Source organism: Rhinolophus ferrumequinum, chromosome 10 (assembly GCF_004115265.2).
Source record: "Rhinolophus ferrumequinum isolate MPI-CBG mRhiFer1 chromosome 10, mRhiFer1_v1.p, whole genome shotgun sequence".
NCBI classification, from domain to species: Eukaryota; Metazoa; Chordata; class Mammalia; order Chiroptera; family Rhinolophidae; genus Rhinolophus; species Rhinolophus ferrumequinum.
In genome coordinates this window covers 431,394-442,956 of record NC_046293.1, presented here as the reverse complement: position 1 = coordinate 442,956, position 11,563 = coordinate 431,394, and the positions used below count along the sequence as shown (strand labels likewise).

Genomic DNA, 11,563 nt, shown 5'->3' with positions numbered 1-11,563 from the left:
AGCTCCCACCTGGCCCCCTTACTCTCTGGTGCGGCCCAGCAGGGTTCCCATTCAGACCAGACCCCCAGGTGGGGCATCTCAGCCCTGCTGCCATCCCCCACCCCACACACACAAGACTTGGCCCAGCTTGATCTCCAGGTTCCCCAAGATCTGAAGCCCAGTAGTCCTGCTGACCAGGCCCCTAGAGGTCCAACTCCCAGATGGTTTCCACCTCTAAAGCCCAGGGTAAGGACACAGAATGTCCCTGCCGTGGAGACACCCTGCCTGACGCCCATTGGGGCCCAGGCCCTCCCCCACCTGAGCTGCAGTGAGCAGTAGAGGCCAGTAGCTCAGTGTGCATCTGGAGAGCTGAAATGATCCTCTTTCCCCTTAACTAGGAAGGAAGGCTATTTCCTCCACCCCACCCAGCTCCAGGCAGGGCAGGCCTTCGTGCCCGGCCGCCTCCCTGACCACTGAGTGAAGGGGCAGTCTGGATCTGGACCAGGCGCTGAGCCTGTCCAATGAACCCCCAGCAGGGCAGCAGGCTCGGGTGTGGGAGGCCATCACACTCTGCCCCTCAGGGCCCCTGGCTGGGTAAAGCACAGAGGGTGCTGAAGATCTGGGTACCCAAGTGATCTGGCCAGTGCAGGCCTCTTGTGGGTGCAGGCCAGGCCAGGTGGGTGTGTGATGCAGAGACCTGGCCACCCCTTCGGGCAGTGGGGGCAGCAGGGCAGCTCTTGAAGCCTGGGACACAGCTGAACGAGGGGGAACTTCCTTTATTGCGAGAGCCTGGTGCGTGCCCTTGACACTCAGACCTCCCTGGGTCCTGCGAGGTCACCACCTGACAGCACCATCTGACACAGAAGTCCCTCGAGGGAGGACCCACAGCCCCAATGCGTTTGGAGCAGGGTCCTGTCCCAGAGGTGACTAGGTCAGCTCCATTCTGGCGGGAAGGATGAGGGCCGACCCGCAGACCAGAGCACCTCAGCTCTGAGAACAGGCAGAGGTGTCTTCATCAGCTCTGGGCCAAGGTCCAGGGTCCGAGTCCAGGTCCACCTCGATGTGTGCCAGCCCCCTTAGCGTCCCCCCGGCCCCTCCCGTGCTCGCTAGCTCCCCAGCTGGCACCGTGCCCTCATGCCTCAGAAACTCAAGGAGAACGCCCCAGCTTTTGCTAGCATGGCTGCACCTTGCTCACCTGAGCCCCTCACAGGGTGCACAGCAGGATCTCAGCAAATCCCCCATGACATCAGAAACTGGGGGGAGGCAAATATAGCCACCCCAACTTGAGCCTCCAGCTGGTCATGGCCACTAGCCCTCAGGCACCCACAGACTCACACATGCCTGCACACACCTTGACATGTAAATACCAGGACACACATTAGTGCATTTGTACCACACAGCACAGGGAAACACGACTCCAGGCGGATTTTCTGATTCGACACTTGGTGGCTGTCCCTGCCCTGACACCCTCCAGGGGAGACCCTGCCCAGCAACGACGGCTTTGGATCTCAGCATTTCCCAGGCTGAGCAGCTCTGACCACTGAGACCCCTCCTCTTTTGAGTCTTCAGAGTACCCTGACTCCAATGCACCACCCCCTAAAGGTAACCCACGGACTGAGGAGACCTGGAGACAGACACACTCCCCAGGGGGATTCCCTAGGCATCCAGGCCCCCCCACAGTGAGGCTCCAAGGGAGGGGGCAGGAGGACCAAGGAGGGCCGGCATGCTCGGCCCAGACTCCTGCACCCACGGCTGGCACACATGCAGCATCCCACCTGGAGCATCGTGCTGACCAGGGGTCCCAGGCCACGGGTCAAGGCTGCCAGCCACAGTGGTGCTGGGAGGCACCCCTGTGGGAACCCGGCAGGCTGAGGAAGGGGGGCAGGCAGGTGCAGTCCCCTCCTTGAGTTCCAGTGTGGCTGGCCGGCAGTGTTCCTGTCACTGCTCAATCTCCAGACTGCCAGACGGCTGCTGTGGTGGCTCTGGGGGCTTAAAGCTGAGGACTTCCTGGTAGGTGAGCTCTGGAGGGGAGTGAGGGGAAAGCTGAACTCATGCTTCCAGCAGCTCAGCACTGCGCATCTGCTTGTCTGGTGCCAGTCACCCAGCCAGGCCCACCACCCTCAGTCCACGGGCCTTCCAGAGCCTGCCCCATGCTTCCCCGGCCTCTTCTGGACACACCAACCCCATCTCTAACCGCCCCACCCCAGAGCTGGGGGCCACGTTGTGCCCCTCCCAGACCACCCTGAGGAGCTAAGGCACTTCCCGCACAGGCCTCCACGGGAAGGCAGCCCTCAGGCCCTGGGTTTCACCTCTCCCACCCCCGCCCGGCCCCCCTGCCCACCCTTCCACTCCTCCACAGTGCGGTCCTTTGCTTCAACGCTTTCATCGTAGGGCTCGGCCTCGGGCTCATCATCCGGGTCATGGTACTGGCTGAAGTAGGCGTGGGCCAGGGCATCGGCTGCACTGACCCTCTGGTCACTGTCCAGCACCAGCATCCTTCCCAGGAGGTCCACAGCTGCAGAGTGGTCAGGGGAAGGCAGGGGCTGGAGGGCAGCTCTGCATCCAGGGCCAGACGTGGAGCCCAGCCCAGACCCAGGGCCCATCCTCACCCAGGGGGTTGGCTCCACAGAAGATGCTCCTGAGGTCCTTCTGGGGCATGGGGGGCAGGGACTGGATGTATGTCCGGGCCTGTGGGCACATGGAAGGGCCTGAGGGGGCTGCTCACACCCTATTTACCCTGGCCCCAAACTAGGCAGGGGCTCGTTGAGAGAAAGCCCCACTCTCATGCAGTCCAACAGGCCTGGGCAGGGACCTGCATGGAGCAGAGACCACCTCCTTTGCCTCTGGTGGCTCCAGCATCTCACTCCCAGTGCCTTGGCCAGGGCACTGTTGTCAGTGCTGCAATTTTGCCCTCGCTGCCCCTCATGTCCACCTGCTCCCCCCGAAGGAGTCAGGCTGCCGCCTTAGGTTCCATTCCACGTGGCCCACGCTCCCCACATGGTGTCTGGTGCATGCCCCCACCGCCCTGCCTCCAGAGGACTCACATGTTCGGAGGATATCTTTGCCAGAACCTCAGGGCTCGGTGTGCCCACCACTTCCATGATACGCTTCAGCTGGTCGATGTCTGCCTGGCTCAGGAAATGCCCACTGCCAGGCCGCCAGATCCCAGATCTTGGGGCACTGCCCAGAACCTGCTCTCCTACAGCTGGGGACCATGAGCCCACGATGGCACGGCATGGGACACAGGAAGCAAGACTAGCCAGAAAGAGCCCACCTCCCTTGTCCCCCATCCCGCAGGAAGGGACACTGGCTCAACCCTCCTCCCCAACCTGCGCCAAGGATACAGTCATTTCCTGGGAAAAGGGCTTTTCCTTGGAGCAGCTCAGCCATGATGCAGCCCACAGACCAGATGTCCACTGCTGGGGAAGGGGTCTCCATCAGCCTGTCCACCCCAGGTCCCTCCTCAGAGGACTGGGGGGCTGCCTAGACGGCGCCAGTCCAGTTCCCAAATCGTACCCGGGTCCCTTCCTCCTCTAGACACAGCCCTGGGCAAGACGCACCATACTCTGCTCCTCTGAAGGCCTGTTTCTGAAAGGCCTGCTCCCAGACCTTGCAGTCCCCCACGACTGGAACACCTCCACTTAGTTGGCTTTGGGCTCCCCACCCCCATCCCCTAGGCCCTGGCATGAGCTCAGCCTGCCCACCCTGGTCCCAAGCCACAGGCAGCCCCATGAGTTGACGTCACCCGTCTGGTTGTAGTGCATCCAGTTGAGCATGATCTCAGGTGCGCGGTACCAGCGCGTGGCCACGTAGCCGGTCATCTCCTCGTCAGCCTGGCGCGCCAGCCCGAAGTCCAGGATCTAGAGCAAGCGCCTGGGGTCAGCGCCTCCCGGAAGCCCCGCCCCTCTGCCCCGCCCCCTCCAGGGCTCACCCTGAGCTCGCAGTCCTCGTTCACTGCCACGTTGCTGGGCTTCAGGTCCTGCAGGACGGCGGGCTGTGAGCGCAGCAAGCGCAGCGCGGGTCCTGCAGGGGCCCGACCCTCACCCGCGGCACCTACCCGGTGGATGATCCCCGCTGAGTGGATGTACTGCGAGGGGGAGGACGAGCGTCAGGTTCCCGCCCCTGCTCCGTGCCCCGCCGGCCGGCGCCGCGCCCACCTTCAGCCCGCGCAGCAGCTGGTACACGAGGAACTGAACATGCTCGTCGCTCAGCGCCTGGCACTTGACGATGTTATTCAGGTCGGCTCCCATCAGGGTGGTCACCAGGTACCTGGGTGGGGGCAGCGGTCAGGACCCAGCCCTGCCCCCGCCTTCCCGGCCGCGTGTCCGGCTTCTGCTTACACTTCGCTGAAGTCCTCGATGGAGGTGGCGGGAGTGAAGACGTCCAGCAACCCGATGACCTGGCGGGGAGGGGCGTCAGGAGGGCGACCCGGCCCAGGCCCGCCGGCGCGCCACCGCGGGGAGTCCCAGCTCACATTCTCGTGCTTCAGGTGTTTGAGCAGCCGCAGCTCCCGGTACGTCCTCCGAGCGTGGATCAGTGACTGGAAGGGGCGCGACAGCTTCTTCACCGCCACCTTCTGGCGCAGCCGCGCGTCGTAGGCCGAGCTGCAAGGGCGTGGGTGAGGCGGCCGGCGAGGGCCTTGCGCTCACAGACACCCCCCGCCGCCACTCCTCTGCGGGGATGGCACCGCTAACCCACCCCTGCTCGCCCGCCGCTTTCCTCCCTCGGCCCGTTTGCTCCAGAGGATCTCTCGGGGCTGTACCGCCATCCGTGTGCTGCCGCAGGGTCCCAGGGATGAGAATGTGACCTGCTCGGCCTCTGAGCCTCCTTCCTCAAGAGGCAACTCCCCCTCCACGGCACCCGTACACGCAGGCCTTCCCAGCCTGCCCACCAGAGAGCCCCAGAGCAGGACTGGATCTTTTGTCCCCTCACCCCCACGACTCTCACGCCCAACTCAGCGAGGCTGGGAGAGCAAAGTGTCCACTGACCAGGGTGGAAATAACACACCAGAAAAACAGCTACTGGCTATTCCCACAGCAAACAGTCCCCCTCCCCCATGGGCTGTGGGTCTGGAGGCTCCCTGAAGGTTTCAGAGCTGCCTCCAAAGCCTCTGGATACGCAAAATAGGGAGGAAAAACTGGCATTATTACTTGCAACAGTGAGCAACCCGACAGAAGGAAATGTCTAGCCGAAGGTGGTATTTGCATCCACAGATCTTCCGTGGCTCAACCCGTCCTCAGAGGTCCAGACCCTCCACCTGCACACCCATCTCCTCTTCATGGGGAGACACAACAGTCACTGGCATCACCCCCCCCCTTGACGCCCACTGTGCCCAGGACAGGGCCCTGCTGAAGGCGACTAGCTCCACAGGCCGCTCCCTCTAACTGCTGCGCCTCCCTGACTCTTCACCTCCTGCCTCAGGACCTTGCGGAGTCCACACAGTCCCACCAGCAGCTCCTGCAGAACCAGGTGGTGGGGGGAGGAGAAGCCAGGTAGGCTCCTGGAGCATCTGTGCCCCTCCTCCTAGCCTGTGACCTGCTGGGGAAGGTTCAAGTCACTCCTGGGGTGGGAAGTAGGGGTGGGCCCCTCAGGTGGGGCAGCAGATCCTTTGGCCTCATTGTGTCTGTGCAGTGGAACCACAGGGAGTTGGCCCTGGGGGGACAGCTTCATCAGAGGAACAAGGGAGCCCAGGAGAGGGCTGTCACCGGCACTGGGCCTCATCAAGCTAAGTGCAGTGGAGAGAGACCTGGGCCTCCCTTGGGAGCTTGACACTCAAGAGGAATTCCCAGAAGGTGACTCTGGGCCAGAGGCAATTCCAGCGAGGGCTCGGTCAGATTCCCCAGGGGCCATTCACACTTTGTCCCTGACCCTCTTGCCCTTGCCATCTTAGAGATAAGACAGAGGCTGTGGCTAAAATGGCCTGCCTGAGGCTCCTGACAGCGTTGACAGCGTGAGATCAGAGACCATGGGGAACCCAAACCCCTCCTCCAGAGTCCAACACTGGGTCTCAGGTTCGGGTCCACTGGAAATCCCATTCTTTACCTTCCAGATCCTGGAGCAATGCCAGCCCCTCGAGGGCCCCTGCCTCCTCACCGCATGACCCCTGCAGTGGACAGCAGTCACCTGCTACTGGCATGGGTAAGGACCCCACTGAGTGCTGAGGGGGACACCTCTCAACATCCACACCCACGATCAGCTTCACTTTTAACATTACAAGTGACGCCGGGACTGCCTGCAACCACCTCACTCACCCTAAGCCCCCTGAAGCTTCCCCACCCTCCAGGGTAAAAGACCTCAGCGCTCGAACCCTCCGTCTCCCTTCCAGGCTCTGTCCTCTCTCTGGGCCCCAGGACCTAACTGTGGGGCTGTGGTCTTGAGCTCTTTTGGTTGGGACAAAAACAGGGTGGGGTGTACCCCTAAGGATTGTAGGGGTAGTGGCAGACGTCTCTGCTCAGGCCTAAGCCCCATCCAGACTCTTTTGCAAGACTGGGGAAGGGGCAGGACCCACGGGAAAGCCTGAGGCCATCCTAAGGGGAGGGGTCTTGCCCTCTCCCTAGCTGGGCTCTTTTACAAACCAAAGTACCCGCCCTAGGGCGGGGGCATCTGCCAGATCTCTGGGCTGCCAGAGCCTAAACGGGGCGACCCAGATGCGTGCTCGGACGTCTATGGTCCAGGAGACCCGCCCTTTCGCCGGCTGTGACGCCGCAGGATTCTGGCCTGGTGGGGGTCACTCTGGCTCAGAAGGAGCGGGAGACGACCCCTCTTCCCCCCCCGGAGCCGCGTCTGGAAAGTTTCCTTCCCGTCTCCCACCCCCCATTCATTCCCCAGATCCGCGCAGGGCCTGGGGCGGAGGCAGGGCGAGGCCCCTCCCCACTCAGGGAACCCCCGCCGGGCGGGGAGAGGGTGGTGGCGCGCGCTCAGTCCCTCCCCTGCCCCCCCCGCCCCGCCCCTACCAGACGGAACCGTAGGCGCCCGAGCCCACCGGGCGCAGCCCCTGTAGCCGCTGCGGCACCTCCCACACGGTCTTGTTCAGCTCCTGCCGGTAGAAGCCTGCGCGCGGACCCGACATGTCCGTCCGCGCCCCCCGCCGCACCGGAGCGCGAGCCGAACGCACGGAGGGCGGTGCGCGGGGCGGGGCTTCGAGGGGGTTCCCGGAGACAAGGCGGCTTCCTGCCCCTCCGAGGCACTGCTGAGCGGAAACCGGCACTCCTCCCGTCTCCCTGGGGCGGTCCCGGGGAGGATGGGCCTCCGCCGGGGGGAGGGGGAGGCCAGGATCCGACTTACAGCCCCTCCCGCTTATACCTCCTGGGGTCCATGCACCTCTCCAAATACCCGCCCGGGAGCCGCTGATCCAGGCCGCCACCGCCTCGCACCGCGCTCGGCTTCCCGCACCCTTCCAGCCCACACCAGCGCCGGCACCTCCCTTCTCCCCACCTCGGGTCCTGCACCCCGTCCCTCCCTGCTCCGGTGCGACACTTACAACTACTCCCTTCGCCTGCTCGGGTCCACGCGTTCCCCCTCCCCACACACCTGCTGCCGGGCCCTGCACCCCCGCCACCAGCTGCTTCCTCAGAAATGAAGTAGAACACTCAAAATCAAAGAAGCCAGGGCGAACCCTGGGAGACATTTCTCATCAACATAGAAAACACCGCCTAATAACAGCGAGGCACTGGGTTGAATCCGCCCCTCTGCGGTGGGCAGATGGCGCCTCGGTTCCTGGGCCAGCCTGGCCCCTCCCCGTGGAGGCCATTCTGGCTTGGGCGGTGAGGCTTGCCTCCGGGCAGACCTTCCTCTGACGTCGGCCGCCCAGCGCCTCTAGGGGAAACTGCGAGGCCTGTCAGGACCAGGGACAGCGGCGGCGCCCGGGGACCCTCCAGGGTGTTGTCCCCATAAGAAGCTTTCCCCAAATGGGTCTTCTTTGGTGCCTGGTACCTTTCCTCCTTCTGAAACAGCCCCGTCAACTGTCACCTCTTCCAGGAAGCCCACTTTGACTTTCCCAGGTATCGGGGAGCCCCTGTAGTTGGCAACCAACTGCAGTTCCCAGGGGCTGCGAACTCCTGCAACGCACTTTGCTTGAACGGTTCAGTTCTCACAGGCTAATAGGGTGCTCCCCTGTGCCAGCAGGATAGTCTCGCTCTCTGCCCAGCGCTCTGGGCCGGCGCATCTGCTTGTCTTTCCCCCTCCAGTGACTAGGGCTCGGAGGAAAGGACTCCCCTTGGATAAACGCCTCCTGACCCCCGCCCAGGCAGTGGCTGGGCTGCCCTTCCCAGGAAAGCCGGAAATTAGGCTCCTGAGTTGGGCAACCTTCTGCTTTTTCGAAACAAACTAAAACCTGAGTGTTGTTGTTTTAAGGAGGGCGCAGCTCACACTGGCCCATACGGGGATCGAACCGGCAACCTGGGTGTTATCAGCACCTCGCTCTAACTAACTGAGCTAACTGGCCACCCCAGTTATGGAACTCTCCTGATTTTTAAATATTGGCAACCAAATGAAAATAAAATACGTCAACGCAGAACCGGGCAAACAGACATGTCTGCTGGCGAATCCGGACTCCGGGGATTCGAGAAGTGAGAAAGGAAACGGTTTGAGTCCCAGCCACGCCCGCCACCCGAGCCACCGGCCCTCACTTCCCCCCCCCCCCCCCCCCGGGAGGCGGTATCCCTCCCCTCGCCACCCGCTCCGGGCCTCCTCCAGGGCCCCGCCCTGGGCTCCTTTCTCCGGTGGCCGAGGTTTTGTGCGGAGTTAATGGGGCTTCAGCTAAAGCCGAGGGCTGGGCGGGAGCTGAGCCGGGCTGTGGGAACCGGGCTGTGGGGCCCCGGGAAGGCCTGGCCTTTGTCTGCGCGGACCCGCGGGCTAGAGCGAATTCCCATGGCGACCGGCCGGGTCGCTGCGCGGAAGCTGGGCAACCCCGTGCTCTCCCCAGGGGTGGGGGAGTCCGCCTGCTCAAGGAAGCCCATGCCGGACCTTGCCCACCGCTCCCCCGGAATCCCGGTGGTGAGTGGTCAGAGCTGACCAGAGAGGAGCGGCTTCCCTGCCGGGCTCAGTGGATCATGCAGAGTGGGGACACTCACTGAGCAGCCCCACCACGTTGTCTTCTGGGGAGGGTCCGGGTTGTAACACTGCAGGGGAACGGCTAGGGAGAGTTTCCGGTGGGGGTGACGGCAGGCAGAGTAGGGCAGGTCGGGAAACCCGCTGGAGAGGGGACACTAGCAGAGCTGGGCCCGGCATCAAGAGAGCCCTGACTCTCAAGGACTTAAGGAACAGAAAGATGGGTGGCCCTGGGCAGAGGCCTGTGGCAGGCTGGTGGGGGAGGAGCACAGCCCGGATTTCCGACTTTTGACATCAGGGTGATGGGAAGTCTGCTGCATATTTTCCTAGCATCCCCCAGGCCACCACGTCAAGGTTGCCACCTCTGGGTGAGAGCACTGGACCTGGAGCAGCGGGTGGTGTGGGGCTGGGACAGCAGCTGGGAATGTGGTAAGATGGGGTGTGTTCACCTGGGGGACAGGGGGCTGAACAGAAGGGCCGCCTACCCAGGCCTGGCCTGTTCTCTCCACCCTGTGACTCATTGTCACCCCTAAATATCTAGAGCCCAGCTCTTCTCTCCACGTCCACTCATCCCTCCTCTGGTCCAGGCCACCGCCTTTTCAGCCCCTTGCTGGGCTAGCTGCACTTCTCCCAGAGGTCACAATAAACTTCTTAAAATGCCATTCTGGCTGGGGTGGGGGGGTAGGGTTCGGGCTCTTAAGCCAGGGGGTGGTGCCTGCAACTTGGAAGTAAAAGTCCAGGGATTCCGGCGGCCCCCTCCCATCACTGTCTCTCCCCACTCCCTCTACCTTGGAGAAAATGTAAGTGGAAAGCAAGAGGTCTGTCAGCATCCTGACCACTCAAGGCTGGCCTGCCCTTCCCATGCACCCCAACATCCAAGCCCGGTATCTACCCTTCACCAGCCCCACGGAAGGCCGGCCCTGGAGCATTCACACTCCTGTCCTCCAAGGCGGGCACCCCACCTGATGGACCTGCGGCCCTTCCCCTATCTCCACGCTTCAGAGCGGAAGAGGGTCTCACTGACTTCCTCATCTTCTTGCCTGGTTGTTGGGAGTGTGGAGGGTGGGAGGGCAGAAGTGGCCCACACAGGTCCAGTCTAAAAGCCAGGCCTCAATGCCCCCTGCCAGGCTCAGCACTTCCTCCTAACTCTGATTTAGCAGTAACTTGTTCAGATTTCCTGACTAGCTGTGACTCTGGGAAGCGGGGAGCCTAGTGTGCCCATAGCAGTGTCATTTCAGGGGTCCCTGGGCAGGGGCTGTCAGTTGTTTGCCTAGTACCCCTTCCTTGTGGGAGATACCCACCCTCGTTCCATGGGGCTTGAACGGGGCGCCCCCATGCATAGTGGCTCATGGTCAAGTCCTAGCCCAATGGGAGTCTCCAGTTATGTGCCCCGAGGGGAAGAGTCACAGGCTGGGGCTGCCTGCCACCAGCATCTCTGCTGCCCAAGGATAAACCCACATGAATTGGGAAGCAGTTCAGATGGCTGGGACCCAGACATGTGAGCACCTGGATCCAGCCATACCTGCAGCTGCACCACCTCCACTTCCTCATTCTGGAGCCGCCAAATCCCCTTTCTGCGTAGGCTGGTACTCTTGGGGCACAGGGGCTCCCCCAGAGCTGGCTGTGTCTGTCCCATTTACTGCTGTGTCCCTAGTGCCCAGGACAGTGCATGCAGCCTAAGGGGATGGACGCACAGATGCTGTGCACTCACCTGCACACACACGTGCCTGGTGGCTGCAGGTGGCACAGCTCAGAGGCCCTGCCCTGTGCAGGACATGACTGGGAGCTCCCCCGACTCTGGCATCAGCAAAGGTGCCAATTGCTCTCCCACACAGGGCCCTTGAGCCCTACTGATGCCCTGAGTCATCCTGGGTGGTTCAGGGGACAGAGGAGAAAACCCCCTAATGGCCCCACTGCCTCAAACAGGGGGACACCGGGCTGTCTACCCCAGAGCCAGCCGTGTCTGGTGGGGTCTGCATACAGTAAGGTAAGGGCTTACTAAATGTGTACTGGGGGGACCCTCACCTCAGAAAGAAACAGTCCCCGAGAACTCAAGGTCCAGATGGTAGGCTGATACCATGCCCACCCCTAGCCCCATGGCTCCTAGTGGCCCAGCCCAAAGGGGGTTGGGGGATGTGTTGGCCACCAGAAGGTGTCCGGCCAGCCCAATCCCCCAACTTCCTTGCCTGGTAGGGCTGCCTCCTTGTACCTCTCTGGAACCACAGTCCTTTCTGGGATCTCTTTTGGGCCTGAGCTGCCCCCAGCCCCTCCCATACCCGAGGCTTCATCTGCCAACACTTGACCATCCTGGTCTCTGGGGCGGCAGAGCAGGGAAGGTGTGGACTCAGTCAGCTGGTGGGCATTAGCCTCTGCACAACCCCCAGGCCTGGCCCAGAGTAGTCAGGGAGGTGGGCGGTGTGAAGCCCACAGGCTCACCTGAGGGTGGGATCCTAGGGCCAAACAGGGCCTGGGAGGGAGGCTGTGAGCAGGACAGCATGTCGGACTGCCCCAGGAGGAACCCAGCCAACCAACCAAG

General features: G+C 62.7%; 1 protein-coding gene across 4 annotated transcripts; it reads right to left on the bottom strand.

Moving 5' to 3' along the window:
* Window positions 1-735: 735 nt before the first annotated feature.
* MAPK11 (mitogen-activated protein kinase 11) lies at window positions 736-7,403 on the bottom strand. 4 transcript variants are annotated; one of them, XM_033118074.1, is made up of 12 exons: window positions 6,933-7,398; window positions 4,454-4,583; window positions 4,320-4,378; window positions 4,137-4,248; window positions 4,037-4,066; window positions 3,911-3,958; window positions 3,725-3,839; window positions 3,324-3,398; window positions 3,024-3,103; window positions 2,589-2,667; window positions 2,321-2,494; window positions 736-2,000 (listed from the first exon to the last, which is right to left on the bottom strand). In XM_033118074.1, exons 1-12 carry the CDS (start codon window positions 7,046-7,048, stop codon window positions 1,918-1,920), a joined length of 1,101 nt encoding a protein of 366 aa, XP_032973965.1. In that variant the 5' UTR covers window positions 7,049-7,398; the 3' UTR covers window positions 736-1,917. The 4 variants fall into 4 exon arrangements, with proteins under 4 accessions (XP_032973965.1, XP_032973966.1, XP_032973963.1 ...); XM_033118075.1 differs by having other exon boundaries at window positions 3,324-3,395; window positions 6,933-7,394; XM_033118072.1 differs by having other exon boundaries at window positions 3,911-4,066; window positions 6,933-7,403.
* Between the last annotated feature and the right edge of the window lie 4,160 nt (window positions 7,404-11,563).